The sequence below is a fragment of the Camelus dromedarius genome, chromosome 7, assembly GCF_036321535.1.
Source record: "Camelus dromedarius isolate mCamDro1 chromosome 7, mCamDro1.pat, whole genome shotgun sequence".
Classification (NCBI taxonomy): Eukaryota; Metazoa; Chordata; class Mammalia; order Artiodactyla; family Camelidae; genus Camelus; species Camelus dromedarius.
This window is the reverse complement of record NC_087442.1, coordinates 34291895-34316619: the sequence shown is the minus strand read 5'-3', so window position 1 is coordinate 34316619 and position 24725 is coordinate 34291895. Positions and strand designations below refer to the sequence as shown.

Genomic DNA, 24725 nt, shown 5'->3' with positions numbered 1-24725 from the left:
CTGCCGCATAGAATATCAAAGATAGTTTCTTTCTGCAGAAACTGACTTCTGGAAGTAATAGAGAAGCCAATTATGGTTATCTAAATGAAAGAATCAATGATTCTAGTTCATGGGTTCAAAAATTGTAACAAATATACCACACTAATGCAACATGTTAATAATAGGGGAAACTGTGTGTGGCAGGGTGAGGGGCTATGTAGCAATTCTCTGTACTTCCCACTCAATTTTTCTGTGACCCTAAAACTACTCTAAAAATAGTCTATTTACTTAAAGTTTTTAAAATTAAAACTCCTTTTTCCATCTTTTCTCCACTCCAAAGAATGAATAAATGAATAAATAAAAGCCAAATGCTAGTTTGATAATGGAAATGAAGAGAAAGAGACAAGTTCAAAGATTGTTTTTTCCTTAGGAAGGCAGTAAACTCAGACAATTTAAACAACAACATTCAAGTTTTCCCGTAGATGAGACATATTCTATCTCTTAGCCCAATATCTACTTTGTAAGTGAAACAAAAAGTGATTTGTGCAACTGTCCTTTTATAAGACTATCTTCCCTCAAAACATTATGAAAATTAAGACCAGAAAAGAGATAAAATTTCAGTTAAAGCTGAAAAGGAGATTACTTTGTTATGTAAGAGCATATATAGAAAATATGACTATAGGAACAATTTGGAAATACTTTCATATTTCTGAAGGTACGTGTTCTAAAGCTTAAGCGCTTCATACTTATAGTAGTAAGTATGACTGCAGGGTATTATGAATTATGAGAGAAACATTTTTTGAAAATTATTATTATAACAATAGATGTACCTGGAAGAAAGTTATAAAAATGTAGCAAAACATACATTGAAAAGTAAAAGCCTCCTTTACCTTCACATTAATTCCCATTCCTGATTTCAGTCTCCAGTTTTTGAAGGTTACACTCCTAACACTAAATAATACATTTATATTTCCACTGATTATTTATCAAAATTAAGAATGAGGAGTTTATTACATTTACATCATCTCTCCTTCCCTTCCTCCAAATTTTGTCATTTTTTTGTATTACTATTTTATTCCAGATCAAATATGAGGAATTTCATGTGGTTCAATCTAACCATGAAGTTGAGGGCTCATTTATATGTAAACATATAAATTCATATATGTTATCTTTTTTAAGTTTAAATTCTGTATGGACCATAAACTGTTTAATTTATAGTCTAAACTTTGACAGTGAATTTTGGTGCCCTATATGTGAAATTAGAGATTCATACCCTTCATACACTTCGCCTTTCCTTTTTATCCTATTCTTCATGGTTTTCTTAGCCATGGTAACATTTTAACATTGTTCAGATGGATGGCATTACCAATTTATTCTATGACTGTAACAAAATCTATGCCATAACAAAATATATTCTGTAGTTTAATTCTGGAACTTAAAATCAAATTAATAGATTTTTTTAATAGAAAAATGCTACATTTACTCTACAGTTATCCCTATAAAATGCATTACAGTATGTTTCAAGCATCAATTTAGTTATTATCTCAATTTAGAAATGTAGAAGTTGAAATTTAGGAATGTTAAATAACATCCTGGTGTTACATAGATGAGTGGTGAAGCAGGATGAAAACCAAAGTCTGTATAAATGGTATGCTCTTAACTCCGTGTGCTTAACCATTTACTTCAAGAACACGCCTTCTAACACTTTGGTTTGTTTCGCTTCTCAACCAGCACAATATTGAAGTGCTGATAATCTCCACAATTCTCTTTCAGTTGCAACAGTGTGTAGCTCTGATTCACTACTCACTGTGTTTAAGAAATAGTTATTGTTTAAATATCGCTGTAGACTAAGCTTGATGCTACGGGACTGAATAGCCCCTTGAAAAGCACAGTAGGATTTCTTTTTCCTGATGAAACACGTGATACATTGTCAAAGTGTTTTATACTTTTTATAGGCTGTATTTATTGAACTAGTATAGCTACAAAATAATTTTTCTTGTTTCTACTTCCAAACAGAAAATCATTAATATTTTCCCCCAAGATGAAGGGCCAGCAATATATTACATACTAAACTCCATAAAAGGGACACATTAAATCAGTGGTCAAGCTTTGGACATGTGCCATATTGGACCTTTTTGATATTTTCCTATCTTTTAAAAATATCTCTCCTTGATACTTTTTCCATATCATTGAAATTTCAGTGTATATTTCCATTTCAAGATGGAAAACTCAGTAAACAGACAGTAATAATAAATAAAATACAGTTGTGGCCCTAGGAGATGGGGGTGTGGCATGAGCCAGTTGGGGACTCTGTCCAATTCCTGCAAGAGCGACCCCAGATAAAACCCTGCCAAATTATCCATCTTAAAGTATATACGTGAATTCTGCGTTCTGTTCATAACATGGCTATGATTGTTTTAATATAAACATACACTTTAAATTATTTTCCATCCGACAGAACTAACAATTCAAAAGTATGTGTGTCATTTTATGTTGTGTTTTTAAGCCCAGAACACCCTGGGTACATTCATGTTTGAGAAATACAGAACTAGGGTCAAGAACAGTTGTTTCACGTACAGTTAATGCTTGATATTGGTTTGCTAAATAATTTTTAATAGAGAGTCTATTTCTTAGGACTATATAGCCTAGCTTTCCTTTCCCTTTCATGTTCCTCGGGGGTTCTTTGACAATTGGCTACTCTTTTCCCATGTGCTTCTCAGTGTTGCATTTATAACTTAATTGCCTGCCATTCCACCTTCTAGAGTCTGTTTCCTTTAATGGAGTTGACAGAGGGCTTTTTTGTCATACGCCTGCCCTTTCTTTAGTCTCTGCCATAGCTAGCTTTTCTGTTCTTGTCTAGTCCCTACTGGTAACTCTGAGCTTCACTGCTTTGTTGCTAATTAGCCCCTGGAACTCCAGGCTAGCCATCTATTGTCTCACAGCATCGTGACACCCTTTGTGGACGCTGTCCAGGTTGTGTCTTCATCTACTGCAGTAGCCCCACAATACAACTAGCACAGTTGTATAGACAGTGTAACAGGTTGTGATGAAAGTGTGTAAATTCCTGGAGGAAATTACAATGTAGTTAAAAGAGCATTCTTTATACTGGATACTAACCATAATTTTTCATCTGGCTACAATAAATTAAACCCCTCACTGACACCTTTGTGTTTCTCTCTCTCCAGTTCTAACTAGCTCCCTGCCTACCTAGCTCTCTATGCCAAAACAAGAAAAAAATTATGAGAGAGTGGCATTATTTTACATTTTTTCCCAAATCTCTTATTTTGTCTGGCTTAATAGAAGACAGCCGGCTTCTCATATCTACTTCTGCTTTCAACCTATTGCAATATCATACATCATAATGCTTCTGGAAAACTCCACTGTACACTCATGAAAGAATAAAGACTGAAAATGTCAAATAATCTATTACTATTATTATGGAATAGATTGGAACTTGCAGATCCCTAAAAGGTTCTTGGGGATACATTAAGGTTCCCTTGATCACAGTTTGAGAACGGCTGATGGAAAATATTTAAAACAGTGCCTGTCACAGAATGAATCTAATTGTAAGAATTAGCTATAATGATTAACTTTATTTCTAAAGCTAATGGAACTAGCTTAGCTTGTTTCAATTCACATTGTCAGTACCCCCTGCCTATGTTGATTCTGATATTCTCTTTGCCTGCCTGGTTTCTGTATTTTAGCCTTTTTCTTTGGCTCTCATTTTCAGTCTAGCTTTTCAAAATTGGAAGCTTTTTTTTTTTTTTTTTGAGCCATTCTTTGTTGGACTTTGGTTTCCCTTTGGACATAATATCTGTTATTTACTCACTCTCATAAATACGTTTATGAGACACCTGGCCACGCACTCCATTATTCTGCCCCTGTGTACTCCAATAAGCCTACCTTTCACCCGGGCTTCCAACTAGGGGAGGAAATCCTGACCAAGAAGTGAGTCTGGATGGGTCACCAAAATGAAAAAACTGAAGCATGGATTAGGAGCTATCATGGACCCATATGAAGACAAGTACTTTGCCCAGGGTTTATATATTGCCTCTATAGTCTGATACAAGAGCTGAGATAGAACCAGGTAGTTAAGAAATGAAGGAGGGAAATGGCAAAAAGGGAAAATAGTCAAGAAGAGATTTAAATGCTAAATATGTAATGGAATAAGAGGAAATGAATAATAAATAAAAATTAATTATTCATGACCTAAGATTAGGCAAAGATTTCTTAGACAGGATACCAAATGCATGATCTACAAAATTAAAAGAATAAATGGACTTCATAAAAATTAAAAAAAAAAAAACCCTCTTGCTCTGCAAAATATCCTGTTAAGAGGTGAAAAGGCAAAGAGGATGAAAAGTTCCTCAGCAACTGGGAGAAGAAACACAATGCCAGCTGTACAACACTTAAATCTTTTCTTGAGCACATTTTTAGAGGAAGCAAAGCCATTATACCAATCAGGTAAGCTATACTTCAGGAGATGACTAAAATATTTAAGCTTGCCCAAAAGCTGATATAATATTAGTTCTATTAAAATGCTACATTTGTTTGTATCAAGCCAAAAAGAGTCACATTAGAGAATGAATGTGAAACATTCACCCACTTGAGAATTTTGTAGTATCTTGCTGTCTACCTGGGCGGCACTTATGTTTCTGGCAACAGAGATGCCATCTTTATGGTAATACAGACATTGTCATTTTTTGCAGTAAGTGCAATTTTCTGGCTAAGTTATCCACTTAGAGTCATTACTGAATGATGAGTTTTTAAAAAAAAAAGAAAGATTGCTTTGTAATAATAAGGCTCATTGCCAATTCATTGGTTTCTCTTTTCTTAAAGTCATAATAATGTGTTTAAAGACATGGGGCCAAATTTTGCCCAGATTTCAATTCTGGCATACAGTTTGACTAGAGATGTTTTTCTTTCATTGACTAACCTTATTTAGTGACCCAGGCCATCCTTGCTTTGTGATTCAGTGTCAAGACATAGATTTCCCATTGGTTAAGATAACAAATCAGACAAAAGTAGATGTGAGACAGCGAGCTGGGTGAACAAACCTGTGTTCACTTGCAGTACCTTCCTGAAGATTAACTGCCTGCCTTACCTTTGCAGTCCGTCTACTTTCCCCAGGATTTGAGCCAGTTTGAGTCTTTTAATATTCTCTTTGTCACAGTGCCTGGGGACTAGTGACAAAAGCCCTGCCCTCTAAAGATCCTTGCCGTAACTGTGCATACACACATACACAGTAAATTTTGAGTGAGTCTTGATATAAGAATACATTTAGAGCAGAAGTCTTGGTAGTCTTGGAGTTGCTCCAAGGGAATCATGGACATGAAACCAGCATCTTTCTCCTTGAGACTGTCAACATTTTCAGCATGGTCACCTCCCCTCCTCGTTCCCATCTGTTCTCACCTTACCTCCTGATTATCTCATTTTCCGTTGTGTCATTACCCCTTCAGTCAGTCTCTCAACTCTGAAAGGAGAGACCATAAATCTAAATGAATAACATTTTTAAAAATTCCAATATTATCATCTATATTAGCGATTCATTCTATCACTATATATCTAGCACTTCTATACGCAAGGCTCTGAAAGGAGTTTTAGAAGATACACAAATGAGAGATAAAATTTCAAAAAGCTCAGTTAGCTAGGGATGGCTTATTTCAGGCTTAAAAATAAATGCCGGGTGAAAGGAGTAGATAAAGCACTGTGGCTGCTCAAAGGAGTGAGACTGAACACCTAAATGAGGAGATAATGGCATTGAAATTGATCCTGTGTGATCTAGTGCTGGTGTGGGGAGACAGCCTCTTGCCCCCAAATATTTTTTCCATCTACTGTTTGATGCTTAATGTGTTGGTGCTACACAATTATCACTCTTTAATTATGGATTTGATCTTTACTGAACCGCTCATTAACACTTAAATCATTCTCCCTCGGGGCAAACAATGGGTGAGTGTTACTTAAGCCTGCTGTTTTATTCCTGCTCCCTGGCTGTATCAGTAAATAGACTCTTGAAACTGTGCCGCCCCAATATTACCCTCTCTGCTTCAGAAATATCTTTAATGGAGTAGTTACTTCTCTCTTTATGCCCTCATAACATTCTACATATTTCTCTATTATAATATAGAGAGTATTTTACTATCATAACATATTTATATATTTATCTTCTTTATTGGATGGTGAGTCCTTCAGGCCAGGGACTAGTTACTAAACTAGATACTAAAAAAAAATCCTATGTGCACACACTATATATGTAATACAGTAATCACTCATAATTGTAACATCAGAAAATTTATAAATTTATTCTTTGTAATGTGTATTGCTTATATGTAATTATAACTAATGGATTTTTTTATGCCAAAAGATGTTGAAAATATAGAAAGAAAAGGGAAGTAAATAAAAACCACCAGTAATTGTGTAACAGAGATAATTACTATTTACATATCAATACGTATCTACCCAAATTTATACATAGACTCTCACACAGACTCCTGTGATGGTGCTGTGTATGTGATGTAGTCCTCATTTTTTTCTGCTTAAAGCTGTATTGTGATCTTTTTTCCAAAGCCACTAAATATTTTTAAAAGGTGAAAAAGAATTCCAGTGAGTGCACATTGTCGCGCCTCATAGATGTGCCATGATTTACTTAGATATTCAGGTCGTTTCCAGTTTTTCACAGTATTCATATCACATTGATGATCATCTAGTCCAGTAAAATGTGTTAGACCTACTGTGAGCTAGACTCTTCTAGATACTGAAATGTGTGTACCCGGAACTTTGTATCCATTTTGATTACTTTTGTAGCGTAAATCACTGGAATTAAAATTACAGGCCAAAGAGGATGCTGACATTTTAGGGGGCTGATACCCCTCTAGTAATGTAATAGTGTATGCTTCCGTAGTGACGTATAAGCAACCCCTCTCCTGACTTTGACAATTTTGTATTAAAATGTCGTGTTACACTGATACTCAGTGTTTGCGATGGAGATAGCAGTGAGGTTAAGGACTGGGAAAGAACAGAATAATTTAAGAGTCAGGGAAATGAGACTTCTGTGAAATGTTTTATTTCAAGTTGCAGTTTCATTTGCTTAACCAAAAGTATGAGCACTTTTCTTGAGTTACTTTTCTTCATATTTTGCCAGATGTTTTTCTTTGTTTTTAAAAATGACCAAGGTAGAGTTACATGTTGTAATCTCATACATGTGACTATGTCCCCTTCTCCTGGTTTTTCTTAGTATGAAGTGTATTATTAATAACCATGTGTAATCCTGGTATTATTTAGAGGGAATATTTTAATTCAGTTAGAAAACTTGCTTATTTGTCTACTTCTCCAAGGTGTTTCTAGGTCCTACCTGAAGTATGATTCAATAGTCAGAAGTAGAACCCCTTCCCAATGAGATGAAAGATTTAGGTAACTCGCTGTTTAAGAATACAATGACAAATTTGTCATTGGACCAAAGTGGGTTAGAGACCACATCTTCTTTCCTCATTTTTTCTCTCAGTATTGGAAGAGAAACTTGGGAAGCTATATTTATGGACTAAAAGTTACAGGGAAGCCTCTCCTTCAGGGAAGGAATGCTTGAAAGAAATATCCCATGAAATTTTTCTCTCTTTAATTTTTAGTTACTACAGGGCTCTGAACAAGGACCGAGTCCTGGGGATTCAGGTGTCTGTGATCAGGTTTGTTAGAGGTCTGTCTTGTGTCAGTCTCTTCAGAGAACCAGTGCATGAATTTATTTATCCATTGTATTGCTTTTTTACTTTTTAGTATATTAATTCAAGCTTATACCTTTATTTTACTCTTCCTGTTTTTGAGTTAAATGCTTAGTAAATTTCCTCCATACCTTTTAAGTATAATAAACAGAGTTTTAAAATTTTTCTCTAAGCACACCCTGGCTGCATTTATTATTTTTAGGTATATTATTTTAACTATATTCTAAATTGTCTGTATTTGTATATTTAGTTCCCTAACCCAAGAGTTTAGGGATTTTTTTTTTCTTTTTTTAAGATTACATTTTTAGCTTTCCAACTTGCTCAGTGTATGTGTTTGTGTGTGTGCATGTGTACATGCAATTCTATCCATTGCTAGCTTTATTAAATTCTTATCAAAAAGTGTGATTATCATAATTTCCAATTAGGGAATTTGTTGATGTTTTCTTTGTAATCTGTGGTGTGGCTAACTTGTAAAAATACTTCTTGGACACTTGAAAATAACTTATATTCTTCGTCGGTAGGGATCATTGGCCTCTGAATTGTATATTTAGAGAACAGTTTTTATTTTTATGTATTTCTATACTCCATTTGCTGGCAAATAAAGATTAGGCTAGCAAGTGCCCATGAGCACTTGATTATATTGTATTCCATTAATGTAAAGCAGCTGCGAACCATTGAATGTTTTGGAGTCCTGACTTGCACCTTGTATAAAGATGATGATCTCGGAGGTGTTGGTGCTGTCAGTGGAGTCATTGCTGTGCGCGCAGTGCCCCCCGGGGGGCTGGCAGAAGAGGAGATGCGTGGGGACGACCAAGGAGCGTCCCACAATAGTATTGCTTGGCTGGGTTGACGCTTTACTATATTCCAGAAATGGTAGGCCTCGTGAGGTGATAAAAGGAATTAGAACCAAAGTCTGCTCTTGAGGTGTCTTTCGATGGAATTTTAATGGAGAATCTTTTTAAATAAATCAATATTTTGTCAAATTTCTGCAGCTGGAAAAGAATTCAAACATTTTCTCCCTTACAGTTCTCCCCTCAAACTAGGCTTTCTCACTATTAGGACTATGTATATTTTTAGAAGCGCTCAATTTTCTTCCCTATAATTTCCTCACCTTTTTTTTTTTTTCCTATCTCACAACCACCCAAATGCCTTCTCTTTCTTGAAACCCAAACCTTTTCTTCTCCTACAGTTATAATATCCTCTTCTAGCTTCTCAAGAAAACCACCAGAAAAGCCTGACTGAACAAAGATGTAGTGCAGTAAGGGAGACTGCCATGCTGGCAAAGGTTCAATAGTAATGTCTCAAAATGGGGAAACTGGGAAGGGGCATTTATAGGGATCCAGGACCTGGGATGTGTCATTGTAAGACGGATCTGCCAAGGAGACCGACCTCAGGACTAGACGAAGTGTATGACAGAACAGCCTTGGATTGATGGACGAAGTGAGTGAGTCTTGGAATGAGTCTTGGTGAGTAAGCTGTCTGGTTGGGTCACAGTCTTAATTTCCAGAACAGTATTTCAGAGAAGTCATTTCGCTTAGTCTCATACTGTTTAACACAGGAATGGAAGGGGGGTGTCTCCAGTCCCAGGATTGTTTAGCCCAGGAATAGGGGAGTATGCTGGTTTAAGCTCACTGTTCAAAGTGCCACCACCAGCTTTCTTTCCATCACCAGCGTCTTCTGTTTTCTCTAACAACCTCTCATCTTATTTTGCTCTTAAGATCTTTTCAGCTCCCAGTGTCCCCTTTCCCCCAGAATCACAAAAACAATTTAGGACAGAAAGAGCTCTTATGAGGGGACTAAATGTAGTCTCAGAAAGGGAGACTTCTCAATCGTCCTGCAAATTGCCCAAATCAGTCACTTTCCCTCTGACTTACACTCCTTAATCTGTTACTCTTTTCTTGCATTCTTCTTTTCTCTCTTTCCCTGCTTCTACACAATACTGTATTTGGATATGAATTCCACTCACTGAGCTGTATTCCACCTGCCCCAAACCACCCACAGAACACACGAACGGAAACCAGGTGAGATGAGCGAGTGAAACACTGGTTCCAAATAGAGCCAGGAATAATAGTAAGCATCTTGGAAGCTTTTTTAAAAATCTTTTTTTCCCAGATGGATAGCTGTTTCCCTGCTTTCTTTTGGTTTTTCTTGGAGGTGATAGATGGAAGTGCTTGGACAGACTTCTCGTTATAAAAGGAGAAGAAAAAGCCAAAATATAAACTAATCCCTGAAAAAACAGCGCTGAGGTTGCACTGAAACAGGCTGCAGGCTCATTATCCTGGTTTTATTGCCACGTTCTCCCAGGGAGGTGTAGAGGGAGAGCAGGGAAGCGGTGAGCTACTGCTTTACTCTTACTATTCTTATATCCTTCTCCCTTTTTAGAAAAAAGTTGAAAACTTTAAAGTCTATGAAAAATTTGGAAGATGATGCAATGGACACTTTTCATTTATATTCAACAATTTAAACATTTTTGTAGAACACTTTAACCTGATACACTTCTGCATGTATTTCCTAAAAATAATTACTTCCTCCTACATAGCCACAGCCCGTCTATCACCACTGTCATTATGTTGATGGTTGGTGGGGGTGGGAGTGGGTATAGAATTAGGCTCATTTCTTTTTTATTCAAAAAAGATACCTTACTAAAAAAAAGGGCTTGGTGCTTTACGTTTAATTAAAATAAAAATGTAATGGGAAATTCAGCTTTCTTTACTCAACAAATATTTTTGGAATGATCTTTTCTCTGGAAATAAGATTTGAGAATATTTTTCAGGTGATTTTTATTCTCATCTCTAGTTTAGAAAAGTGAAAGCTATATTTTCCTCTTCATTTTTTTCAGCTTCATTAAGGTATGATTGACAAACAAAAATTATATATACCTAAGGTGTACAATGTGATGATTTGATATACATTGTGAAATGATTACCATAATCAAGCTAAAACATGTGGCTGTAAATCGAACTAAAGTTTCTGCACAGCACAGGAAACAATCAACAAAATGAAAAAGCAATCAATAGAATGGGAGACAATGTATGTAATGCATTATTTTTCCAGTTGTGAATCTCAGATGCCTCCAGGGCTCAGAGCAAGGCGAGTAGGAATTGTTAGCGAACTAGAGGGACACCAAGAAATAGTTACTCCTCAGTAGGCACGTGAATAAAATACCTAAGAGAGGGAGTGGAAAGCAATGTCAGATGATGAAGGCTGGGTATTGACTCGGGCACATTGGAGGGCGTTAGTGGCCTTGACACAGAAAGTTCCAGCTGAGTGGTGGGGGCCAAAGATTGAAAGGATTTGGTTTCAAAGGGAATAGAGGGAGGAACTAGAGATAGTGTGGACAACGCTTTTGGGGATTGCTTTATAAAGGGAGAAGAGAGCCAAGAGAGTGTCGAGAATACAAGGGGACGTGTGTCAAGGGAAAGAGTTGTCAGGTGGGAGAAATTACAGCATATTTAGATGCTGATGGGAATGATGGGGAGAAAGGGAAAATTGGTAATGTACTAGCATAATGTCCTTGACTGGGAGAAAGGGCTTGGATCTAGTATACAGTGGACATAAGAGAATTTTTACATATACAGTTTTTTCAAGTCACTTGTGCTGCAGTCTGAATACAATTTCAAATTTATCTTCCCAGTCTTGGATTCAATTTTCTGAAATGGAAAGGTGCATTTTAATTAGTTTATCCATCAGAACAGTCAGGAACCAGAGAACGTGGATAGAGGTACAGATAAGCTGTTAGACATGGTTATGGCAGACCACTGAAGTCCTCTTCTTATGCCTTATATGTTCTCATTAAATTGGAAGCAAAGTCATTATTTCAGGGAGAGCATTAGAAGAAGGTGGAAAAGCTTTCTGAGAGGAGAAGATATGAATTAGTCTTTAAAGAAGGTGAATAGATGAATTAGATAAATACAGTGGGAAAGGGATAGAGACATGCTGTGCTTTTGAGTCTGGGTGACATTTTTATCTATGACAGCACCCAGAGAGAGCAGAGCTTTTACAGGGACTGCAGCAATATGAGAAAATTGGTGAGAAGGATTGTATTCTTGCAGAAAGCAGGAGTGGGGTTAGGAGGATCTGAGGGGGAAATATGTATGCTTAGAGCTTCCATTCTCCTCTTTGGCCTCAGAGAAGCAAAGTTTCACCGAAAAAAAAAAAGGAGAATATATATTTTGTGAGAAGTCTGAAAAGAGTAAAACTCCAGACCTGGGTTGGAGAATGTCAGTGGGACCTCACTTACTGGCAGCCCTGCATGCTATGTTTGGAGATGATCTCTCTCCTTAGGGTCCTTGGGTTCTTTGTGTGTAATTCCACCTAATGGGTGAAGGTAGACTCTTTGCAGCTGGGGACTAGGTACCCCCTCTTAATAGGACTGAATAAAGACTTGCTAATCTTGTGATTTAAGGTATAGCAAGTAGTGAGAAAATTACTGTAGCTTCAACATAAATGTCCGTGAGGTCAAACTAATATAAAAACCTAAACTGAATCTCTGTTGTAATGTGAACTTTTTAATATAGGCTCTGAATTCCTCCTGAATTTGATATATTTTTCCAGGTGAATTTAATACCCTTCCCATTTTGCCCCGTCAAGTGAAAGTTTCCAATGTTCTGTATATCCAAATTGTTCATAATAGTGTCTTGCATATTTGAAGATCAAAAATTAAAAATCAGCCAATTTTAAGGTTGAAATGCCTATAAAGTTTGTTACCAAATTTGGCAAAGAGACCTTAACTTCTGAAAGACAGACATGATAGTCTTGACCCAAAGAAGAGCTCACCCACAGACAGCCCTTTAAACTATACTAGGAATCCTTTTCTACAGGAGTATCTATGAATTAATCTACATTAATTAAGAGAGACATCAACATTACACAACAGAAATTTGTTTCTTGTTCACTTAATAGTCCTGGGAAAATGTTTCCATTGTGTTGGAAACATTGGGTAAGTTGGGTTGTCTCTTTTTCAGATGGTCACTCAGGGATCCACATGGCCTTATAAGCATGAGCATCCCACTGGAAGACATGGGAAGAGCCTGGAGGAGCCCCTGAGAGGTTTTATGTGTCAGACACATTAATAGTTTTTAATCATAATCTTGAGTTGGCGAGGACTCAGGAACATGGTCAAAACTAACTGCAAGGGGACCTGGAAAACATAACTTAATGGTATTTCTAGCTAAAAGAGGAAAATGATCTTGGTGAACTGCTGGAGGCCTCTGTTATAGTATTATGAGAAGTTGTGTATAAGAGAGATGCTCAAGAGATTTCTGACTTTTAAAATATAAAATTTTAGAGGTTTATTCTTACGTGTTTGAGGAGGAAAACTGGCAGTGTGGGAAGGCAACTCTTTAAGAAATGTGTAGCTTGGATCACATACTTCTTGGATTTAGCAAGAGAGGAGAGAAATTATAAGATATCAAGAAATCAAAATCCAAATTGGAGACATGGATGTCTCCAAATTCTCTTTTTATTGAGGTACAATTGACATGTAACATTAGTTTCAGGTATGCAACATGATTATGCAGTATTTCTACGTATTATAAAACAGTTACCACAGTAAGTCTAATTAACATCCATCACCACAGGTAGTTATAATTTTTTTCTTGTGATAAGAACTTTTAAGATACATTTTCTGAAGCAGCTTTCACAAATGCAATATAGTATCATTAACCATAGTCACCATGCTATACATCACATCCCCATGACTTACTTAGCTTATAATGGAAATCTGTACCTTTTGACCCCCTTCACACATTTTGCTCCCAATCTCTGGCAACTACCAATCTGTTCTCTGTATCTATAACCTTTTTTTGGGGGGGGGAGGGGGGTCCACATATAAGTGAAATCATATATTTGTCTTTCTCTGACTTACTGTCTTTCTCTATCTGACTTATTTCACATAGCATAAATAGCCCTCAAGGTCCATTTATGGTGTAACAAATGGTAAGATCTCCTTTTTAATGGCTGAATAAAATTCCATTGGGTATGTTTTCTCCTAGTAGTTTAATGGTTTGAGGTATTACATTCAAGCCTTTAATCCATTTTGAGGTAATTTTTGTGTATGGTGTAAGATGGTGGTCCAGTTTTGTTCTTCTGCATGTGGCCATCCAGTTTTTCCAACACTGTTTATTGAAAAGATTGTCCTTTCCCTATTGTATAGTCTTGGCTCCTTTGTCATAAACTAATTGTATATGCAGGAGGTTATTTCTGGGCTGTCTGTTCTGTTCCCTTGAGCTGTGTGTCTGTTTTTATGCCAGTACCATTCTGTTTTGATTAGTATTGTTTTCAAATATAGTATGAAATTAGGGAGGATGATGTCTACAGCTTTGTACATTTTTCAAGATGGCTTTTGCATATCCAGGGTCTTTTGTAGTTCCATATAAATTTTAGGGTCATTTGATTTATTTCTGTGAAAAATGCCATTGAAATTTTGATCAAGGAAATGTTTAGTCTCGCTCTTCTACACATAGCTGTCCAGTTGTCCTAGCAACACTTATTGAAGAGACTGTTCTCCAGTGTATATTCTTGCTTCCTTTCTCAAATATTAATTGACCATAGGTTTATTTCTGGGCTCTCTGCTCTGTTGCATTGGTCTATATATGTTTTTGTGCAAGTATCACATTGTTTTGACAACTGTGGCTTTGTAGTTGACTGTAAAGTCAGGAAGCGTGATACCTCCAGCTCTGTTCTTTTTTCTCAAGATTATTTTGGCTATTTGGAGTCTAAAGTTTAGGATTATCTGTTCTAGTTCTGTGAAAAATGTCATGAGTAATTTCATAGGGGTTGCATTAAGTCTGTAGATTGCTTTGGGTCATAGAGACATTTCAGCAGTATCGGTAGCCCAGTGCGTGGACATGGGGTATCTTTCCATTTATTTGTATCTTCATCGGTTTCTCCCATCAGTGTCTTATGGTTTTCAGTGTACAGGTCTTTCACCTCCTCGGTTAAATATATTCCCAGGTATTTTACTCCTTGATGCAATTGTAAAGGGGACGGTTTCCTTAATTTCTGTTTCTGATAGTTTGTTAGTGGGTAGAAATGCAAAATATTTTGTATATTGATTTTGTATCCTGCAACTTTAATGAATTTGCTGATTAGTTGTGATAGTTTTTTGGTAACATCTTCAGGGTTTTCTACATATAGTATTATGTCATCTGCAAATAGTGACATTTTTACTTCTTTTTTCCCTATTTGGATGCCTTCTATTTATTTTTCTTGCCTGATAGCTGTGGCTAGAACTTCCAATACTATATTGAATAAAAGTGGTGAGAATGGGCATCCTTGTTACTCCTGATCATAGAGGAAAGGCTTTCAGCTTTTTAGCATTGAGTATGAGCTGTAGGCTTGTAATAAAATGACCTTTATTATGTTGAGGTATGTTTGCTGTATGTTAAGAATTTTCATCATAAATGGATGTTGAATTTTGTCAAATGCTTTTTCATCTATTGAGATGATCATATGATTTTCATTGTTCAGTTTGTTAATGTGGTGTATCACATTGATTTGCAGATCCTTGCATCCCTGGGATAAATCCCACTTGATAATGGTGTATGATCCTTTTAATGTATTAATGAGCTCAGTTTCTTAATAATTTTGTGATGATTTGCATTTATATTCTTCAAAAATATTCACCTGTAATTTTCTTTTCTTGTGGCATCCTTGTCTGGTTTTGGCCTTAGGGTAATGTTTGGCCTTGTAAAATGAGTTTGGAAGTGTTCCCCCCTTTCCTATTTTTTAAAAGAGTTTGACAAAGTTGGTATTAATTTCTCTTTAAGTGCTAGGTACAGTTCATCAGTGAGGCCATCTGGTCCTGAACTTTTGTTTGTAGTTTTTCATTACTGATTCAATCTTCTCACAAGTAATTGGTCTGCTCAGATTTTCTATTTCTTCGTGATTCATTCTTGGTAGGTTGTATGTTTCTGGCAGTTTATCCATTTCTTCTAGGTTGTCCAATTTTGGGCATATAAGTGGTCATATTAGTACCTTATGATATTTTGTATTTCTGTGGTATCAGTTGTAACATCTTCTCTCTCATTTATGATTTTATTTTATTATTTATTATGTAATGCTCTCTTTGCCTCTTATTACAGTCTTTGCTTTAAAGTCCATTTTGTCTGACATTAAGTATTGAAACTCCAGATTTCTCTTGGTTTCTATTTGCATGGGATAGCTTTTTTCCATCCCTTCACTTTCAGTCTGTGTGTATCCTTATATCTGAATTGACAGTTTTGTAGGCAGCCTAGAGATAGGGTCATTTTCTTTTTTAAATCCATTCAGCCACTCTATGTCTTTTGCTTGGAGAATTTAGTCCATTTGCATTTAACATAATTATTAATAGGTGTGTAGTTATTGATATTTTGTTTGCTTCCTGGATGTTTCCTAGTTCCTCTGTTCCTTTCTTCTTCTGCAACTCAGTATTTTCTGTAGTAGTATGCTTAGCTTCTTACTTTTATATATTTATATATATGTGTGTGTGTAGCTAGGTTTTTGCTTTGTGGTTAACATAAGGCTTACATATAACAATTTGTAACAATCTACTTTAAATTGATAACTTAAGTTTGAGTGCAATCTACAGCTTTGTATTTTTAGTCTCCTCCCACCATATTTTATGGTTTTGATGTTACATTTACATCTTTTTGTCTTGTGTATCCTTTGGCTAATTATTGTAACTATAAAACATAAAATAACTTTATTATCATTGTCTTTTAACCTCTTACTAGCTTTATAAGTGAGTCATCCATCACCTTTACAACATTAGTTTATTCTGTATTTTACTATGTATTTAACTTTATCCATGAGATTTATACTTTGATGTTTTCCTGTTACTCATTAGCACCACTCCAGCTTAAAGTAGTCCCTTCAACATTTCTTGTAAGGCTGATTTAGTGACAGTGAACTCCTTTATCTTTTGTTTGTTTGGTGTGTCACTTCCTTCTAGCCTACAAAGTTTCTGCTGAAAAATCTGCTGACAATCTTACGGAGAGTTCCCTTGTACATAACAAGTTGTTTTTCTCTTGCTGCTTTTAAGATTCTTTTCTTGTCTTTAACTTGTGACATTTTAATTATAACATGTTTTGGTGTGGGTCTCTTCAGGCTTATCTCCTTTGGAACTTTTTGGGTTTCCTGGATCTGGATGTCTGTTTCCTTCCCCAGGTTAAGAAAGCTTTCAGCCATTATTTATTCAAATGAGTTTTCTGCTACTTTCTCTCTTCTTCTGAGATCCCTGTAGTGCAAATGTTGGTCTGCTTCATCTTGTCCCTTGAATCCCTAAAACTATCTTCAGTTTTTAAAAAAGCTTTATCCTTTTTGGTGCTCTGATTGTGTGAGTTTCACTACCCTGTCTTCAATTTCATTGATCCTTTTCTCTGCCTCCTCTAGCCTTGTTGAATACCTCTAGCATTATTTTGTTTGTTTTGTTTTGATTTTTACTCTTCAGCTGTGATTTTTTGATAGTTTGTTACAGTTTCTAGCTCTTTACTGAAGTTCTTACTGTGTTCAATTCATTCTTTTCCTGAATTCAGTGAGCATCTCTATGACCATTATTTTGATCCTATTTTATCAGATAAATCCTTTATCCCTGTTTCATTAATGACATTTTCTGAGGTTTGTTATTCTTTTATTTGGAATATTCCTGTTTCTTCATTTTCCTTGACTCTCTACGTTAGTTTCCATGCATTAAATAAAACCACCACCTCTCCAGTCTTAAAGGAGTGGCCTCACATAGGAGATGAACCTATTGTTGTACTCTGCCTTAGTTCTTGATTGTCTTTCAAACCTTTGCAATTGTCCAAGCAGCCTACTTGATTTTTAGTGGCTCCTAGTAGTTGAGAGTATGCCAAGACCTGTCAGTGGAGGGGAGGATCTCAGTCAGCACCTAGATTCCAGTGGTTTGGAAGCCAGGCCCTCAGGCAGCAGCTTTTAAAGTATGTAAATACTTATATTCTGGTGGGATCACAAATGTAAATCTCATTGTCCACCAGAGTCAGACAATCTGGAGGAGTCTCCTAGGTGGCAGTCACAAAAATCAGGGTGCCAGACAAGTATACAAGCTCTTTTCTGGGAGACGCTGGCAACCTGGAGTGAGGCAGAGGGAGAGCATGAGGATGGCATCCACTGACCCCCATCCCTGGTGTCCTTACCTCAGTAGCCCCTAGATATGTGCCAAACCAGAACCCTTCCCATAAGACCAAAGCTCCAAGGAAATGGGCCTTTTTCACAGAAAGACTGAGAGTATGCTTCAGTGTGCTGCCACTAGGGATGGGCACAGTGCAGCCCAGAACTGTGGCCCCAATTTTTAACAGTCCATGGGATGGTGGAATGCTAGTCCAGCTGGCCACCAGAGCCAGGTGATCAAAGGGTGTCCCATGGGTGGCAGCCACAAAAACCGGAGCACCAAACGTGTAAGAATTTTCGCTGGTGTGCTGGAACATGGCAGAGGGAGAGTGCAAAGATAATGCCTGCCCTCCCAGGTCTCTGAAAGGGTTACAGTCAGCCCTGAGATGTGTGTTTAATTAGAAGCCTGCGCCTCACGTCAAAGCTATGAATATAAGCTGCAAGTCCTCTTCACAGAAAGACCAGGCTCTTGAGTCTGTTGCCTCTTGCTGTGCCCTGGGAGTGGAAGACAGTTAAGGACTCTTTCCTTCATTGGTTAATACTGAGAGTGATTGATACTCTCATGAAAGTGCATACTAGGTAACACAGATAAAAACTCAGCCTGGAGTTGCATCTTTGAGAAGGTAAGTTATGAGCTGCATTGTTCAACAAGCATCAAGTATTAACTCCGCTGGTGATGTGCTAGATGGCTAGAGAATACAAAATTAAATAGAAGGAGCATTTGTCTCCTATCTGAAGATTCACAATCTTGAATTAATAGTTAGAGCAGGAAGACACAGATCGTCAATAAGGTAGCAAGGCTGATAGCCATTCTGCCAAACTGTTAAAATACCAAATTCTTCCACACCAGAGTAACTAGCAGCTACTCCACATACCCCTTCATTTCCTCTCTACTCTCTTCCCCTCATCATCACCCTAACCCCCCTCTTCCATAGTCCCTAGACTTTCCTATATTCCAGTAACTAAAGGGTTAAAACCTTTATGCTCTCAATATTTTACATGTAATCCTAGAGGATGCACTTTGCCAAGGGAAAAAAATTACAAGTCTTGAAATAGCAAGGAGTATTTGGTAATCAGCAGTTAAAAGTCAGAGTGTGAAGTTCAAGTTGGGGAGGAAAGGGAAATGGAATTGAAGAACTGATAAGGATAATATAGATCCATCAAAAGATATTAAGCAGATCTCTTAAAAATAATAATTTTGACCAACCTTAGTACATAAGCATGCACTGATGTTTGTTGAACTAGCTATTAAGGTGCTAATGAGTTATTATTAGTAACATATGCTCTTGATATGCATTTTTTGTTGTTGTTGCTCTTTCTGTTCCCATCAGCAAATAATGAGGTTGCATACACATTTGCAAGATGGCTAGTCCTCATCTGGGATCTTATCTCCTGATGAAACAGAAGAAAATGAGACCAGCCATACAGAGGAGATTGATCTAGAGACGTAGTTTTTCATAAGTGCCAAACTCCAACCAGTGGGAGGGAAAAAAGAAAAGCTTCATAAATATCAACTTGCATGCAGGTAATTTCCCACCCTAGCTATACAATTATAAAGTCTAATATGTATTACCCCACTTTTCAATTGGTGATTTCAGTATTACTAACAGGAGCACTGAAAAATCATTGGGGGGTGGGGAATCAAACTTGACTGATCTGGAGTGATTTTTTTTTTCCCCCAAATAGTGACTGCATATTATTAATAAATGGGTTTACTCATCAATGTGAACAGACATGAGAGTATTAAGAAATTTGGGATTAAAAAAGGACCAATAAGAAAGATTTGATTGTATGGAAGTGTTGCTAGAATTGGTTCTGCACTAATTTAATTCCTTACTTCCAAAATAGAGACTATATTCCTTTTTTGTAGATTATTATTAAAGGTTAAAGGATAAACACCCAAAACAGTATTTGAGCAAATCAGTGTTTTCTTTTTACATCAGTTTACTGTTCTTCCTCACTGGTAGTCATTGCACTGTAGATGCTGTCAACCATATATATTCCAAAATATAATTCCTCTCACTATGTGTATAATGTTTCTTCATGTTCCATCTCAAGAGTAATCTTCATAGTCTTCCACCAGCAAGCACCAAAGTCAAAGCTTAACAACCAACAGAAAAAGTATGTATAAAAAATAATCCAAAATTTATCCCCTGTCAGACATATGGGAATAAAATCTTCTTATTGCCAAAGGCTTGCAATTTTTAAAGCATTAAACTATAGGGTATTACAATTTAACACAAAAGCAGATGCTATTTAATACTGTTTAATAGTTTAAAACTCCTTCTCTAATATTACAGATCATCTTCACGTGATAGAAATGTTCCTTGCACACCATCATCTTGTGGGAAGCTTTGCCCTTTTGGATATTTCTCTTCTCCATCCCTCTTGCTGTGACGGGAGGTGGTGGTGGCCTCCCCGCGCCAGCAGCTCAGGGGGATCCACGCAGGCATTCCTCTTCACTCTGAACTGGCAAGCGCTCTGGAGGAAGGACAGATTCCAACTTCTGCCAGCGCTCTGGAGGCCACAGGATGTGTGTAGCATGAGCATGCAGGAGCCCCAGGGAAACCTGAACCCACGAGAGACAGAAAGAAAGCGAGAAAGACATTCTTTTTATGAAGGATCATGATTGCTATCTCGAAAACAGAATTTGATGCCGGTCTGATAGTCCAAGGAAAGATGATGATGATGAAGGAAGTAAACAGCCAGTGGCATTTTTCTGTGGGCTTCGTACATGTACATGCCTTTAATACTCACACCCATTTGAGGTAGGTACTGATCCCATCTCCTTTTTTCATAAGCTAGAACTATGTTCATGGAGGTTAAAGAACTTGTCAAAAGTCAATATAGCTACCACGCAGTAGAGGCTGGCTTCAGGGCTGACTAGTCCAAATCCAGGGTCTGCAAACTTAACCATTATCCTCAGCAGCCTGCTTGTGTATACCCCAGAAGCATAAATCTGGCTTATATTCTCAGGATTTCCTACAGAACTCTCACTATCTCAGTGAGACATTTTAAAAATCTGTATCTTGCCAAAAGTATTGTCCCACCTGCTGGATGAGCAGCAGGGGTTAGGTGTGAGATTGGGTGGTGTGCCTCCACCCACGGAGAACACTGAAGCAGCGTGGATCTAGTGCTCGCAGAGAGAGGTGGAAAACCAGGAGAAAGGTGGGACGGGAACGAAGGGAAAAGAATTGATGGTCCTCATCTCATAATGGCTCAATGTTAACGACTTTCTGACTTTGCATGTTGCTTTCACACCATCACATTCAGTAGAACCCATACTTCTAATTCTGAATTTTGATCTTTTCCCAGGTCAGCGATACATGGTACGATACTGACACTTTCTCATGATGCTGGGCAGTGCCTTCGAGCCAGACAGTCACAAAGGTAAGCAACTGGTAACGCTTGCAACCGTTCTGTTTCTCACTTTCAGTACAGTATTCAGTAAGTTACAGGAGATATTTTGTACTTTATTATAAAATAGGCTTTTTGCGTTCGATGATTTGGCCCAACTGTAGGCTAATGTTAAGTGTTCTGAGCACATTCAAAGTAGGCTAAGTGAAGCCATTGTTTGGTAGGTTAAGTTTATTAAATACATTTTTTACTTAAACCCATTGAAGGTTGAAAGTATCTTATCAGGACATAACCGCCTCATAAGTGGAGGCAAATCTACAGAAAGATCATGGCAGATGGTAAACGATGTACCAGGATGGAAAAAGAGGCAAAGGGAGGGAATTTTTCCTGGAGGAAGTAAGGCTGAGTCCTGAGAGGGAGGGAGTCTCTTAAAAATGTCTTAAGGCTCCCTAGGGACATCAGCTGTGGCAAACCTGTTTAAAACGCAGATCCAAGTTCTATCCTCAGATTCTACCCTGCACAGGTCTGAAAAAGAGCCTAGAACTCTGGGTCTTTTGGCACTGTCAGGCAGCATTTCAATGGTATGTAAAAGGTTACAAAACACACTCATGCTTAGCGCATATTTGAGTGCCATCCATAAATCAGATACTAGGCATCCACTTTATTTTCAAATGTTCTTCTTATAAATTAGAATGCCCTAGAGATGAACACATGACATTGCTTTCACTGAAGTTCTGTTTATTAGCTTTTGAATTTGAAAAATCACATTGCCCAGAGATTCAGAGCTGGATGTCAAGGGAGAGACTTCCAAATAGACAACCAGAAACACATTAAAAAAAAAAAAAAAAGATAAGAAAACATTCATCACAACTTCAAATATAAACAAAAGAAGCCCATGGGCCCAATAAAGGAATTTTTCTTCAACTTGTTTTTATATAACATTTTCAAATTTTCTGTAGGTTTGATTTTTAAAGTAACATCTCTATTCACCAAAATTCAGCACTTATTTATGTTTTACTGCATTCATTCCTCTCTCGTATGTGTGTATATATATCTGTATACAAAGACTTTCTCCTGAACCATTTGAAAGTTGCTGACATCATGCATCTCCTAAGAACACTTTCCTGCATGAATACATTATATGCAAGGTATTTAATACTGATATATTATTTAATATATAGCCCATATTCAAATTTTTCTTTTATAATGTCTTTCATAGCTATTTTTAAATTCTTGATTGAGGGTTACAAATGACATCATAATTGTCATTATTTTGCTTCAGTTTACATTTAGTTTAATCAGAATGTCCCCCATCTGTAATTGACTGATTCTTCCCCTCCTGCTTAGATTCCAGCTAAGTGGGGTGATATTTTGAAATACGTAAATATCCTGTATGTCAACATATCATCTCGCTGCTCTTTGAAGGAGGCTGGTTTCTAAAGTATCTAAAATAATTTTAACATTCTTTGATTATTCTGCCTGAAACAATTATTCCACTGAGGATTACAAAAGAGATTTTCTAAATTTACTATTTTTTTTTTTATTAATTTCCATTCTTCTCTTTAAAAAGGAATCTTTTATGTTAAAATAGAGGCATTTGAAGTTGGAGGGGAAAAGCCCCTTTTTAAATTCAAAATCATAATATCTTTTTGTTTTTTTTTAATTCTTGAGTGGCCTACAGTTGGCCAGTGATTTTGGACATGCCTCCATGAATCTTCGATCACTTCCTAATTTTTTGGTACCACTAGGTGGTGTGGGCTTACCTTGTACTTTATACCTGTTCCATCTGAAATTAGACATTTCTTTAAGGAGCCTTGATTTCTTTTACCAAGGAATGCTATTTAGAAACCAATATCTGGTACTAGATGTGCTCATAGGTGTCAATCTTCTATGCCATTTCAGGGGATAAACACTAAAATGTCCCCAACCACAGGGTTCTCCCTCACCTTCCCATAGTCTATATTTTATCTCCTTTTTTCCACAGTGAGCACTCTGTCTCCCCACAACAACAGCACGTTTAAACTATTTTTTGTGTATTTTAGGGTAGTGTAAGTCACCATAACTACTACCAACAACAAATTTACTGAGTAAGAATCAAGATTTTTTTGCAATTATTTTGGTTCTTAAAATAGATCTCACTGTAGCCATGTACTGGAAGAGTCTTGTGTTCAAAATTTATTTGAATTCACTTTTTTTCTCCCTAATATAGTTATCTTCCCAACTGATACATAGTTAGATCCACTTGTTTCTACTTGTATTCCATTTTAGACTTTGCTTTTGTTATCCTTCCTGATTCAGTTTTATTTTTGAATAAACATTTAAATGGTTCTAAATATTAAAAGTTGTAGCAGGCAGAATAATGCCCCCTACATAATCCAAAGAAGTGGGTATCCTGATCCATGGAAGGTGTGAATATAATGTTACAGAGCAAAAGAGGAATTAAGATCACAGCTAGACTTAAGGTTGCTGATCAGTTGATCTTAAGATAAGGAGACTATGCTATATTCTTCCCTGGACACAGATGTGATCACAAGGGTCTTAAATGTAGACCAGCCAAGCAGAAGGGTAAGATTTAGAGAGAGATTTGAAGACACTAACACTGCTGGCTTTAAAGATGCAGAACAGGGTCATGCGTCAAGAAATGCAGGTGGCCTCTAAATGCTGGCAAGAAGCAATTATCCCTGCTGACACCTTAATTTTAGCCTAGTGAGACCCATGTTGGACTTCCCGATCTCCAGAACTGTAACATAATAAATTTATGCTGTCTTAAGCCACTAACCTTGTGGTAATTTATGACAGCAACAACAGGAAACTAATAAAAAACACACACAGAGAAGCTCCACTCCCATCTGCCACCTCCCCTCTCTAATAGGTTAACTAGATTCATTAGTTTCTTGTTTATCCTTTTTTCCCAGAAAAGAAACAAACATATACAAATACACATACTTTTAATCAGTTTTATCTATTTATATATATTACATATATACACACATTCTTATTTTCCTTTTTTCTCATACTGAAGGTAGATACTATACATTCCCTTTTGCACGTTGCTTTCATTCTCAACAGTATAGCCTAGAAACCACTTCCTATCACTTCATAGAAATGGAGCCTGAGGTTTTTAAAAAAGCTCCATCCCACACCCAGGAGATTCTGACCCCACCAGAAATCTAGACCCGAACTTTCCACTTAGCTTCACACCCAGGAAAGGTAAACCTAACCAACTTTAAAGACTCTTTTGACTGCATTCTGAGACAGCCTAAGTACCCAGTCTAACCATATTAACTGCCGCAGCCTAGAGCTGGATGGTTTGTCACACTGCAGTTTTTAATTCACTTTTGTTCCTGTCTGAGATCAGCTGAGCTAGAGAACAGCTGGTCTGCACCCCACCCCCTACAATCCCCCGTTTTAGATGTGATAGCTGCTACTCAGTTGTTCTCAAACCTTTATCTCCTTTTCCAAGTTGTTTAACTTTCGTCATAAAGTTGATTTGCCAATCTCTTAACTTGGCTGAACTCTTGCCAATATATCTGCCTGCTTTCCTAGTTCTGGAGCTCAGTTTTAACATAG

At 37.0% G+C, this 24725-nt stretch overlaps 1 protein-coding gene across 8 annotated transcripts in view; it reads right to left on the bottom strand.

The window, feature by feature from the left end:
* The window catches only part of IMMP2L (inner mitochondrial membrane peptidase subunit 2), a 929241-nt gene that overhangs the window by 125440 nt on the left and 779076 nt on the right, over positions 1-24725 (bottom strand). For 5 of the 8 annotated variants that reach the window (XM_064487434.1, XM_064487431.1, XM_031455213.2 and 2 more), the window contains one exon: positions 13116-20367. The exons of the other annotated variants lie outside the window; for them this stretch is intronic. In XM_064487434.1, coding sequence (XP_064343504.1) covers positions 20136-20367 — 232 coding nt within the window. In that variant the 3' untranslated portion in view covers positions 13116-20135. Of the gene's footprint in view, positions 1-13115; positions 20368-24725 lie in introns of those variants that run through there. 8 annotated transcript variants of the gene reach the window in all.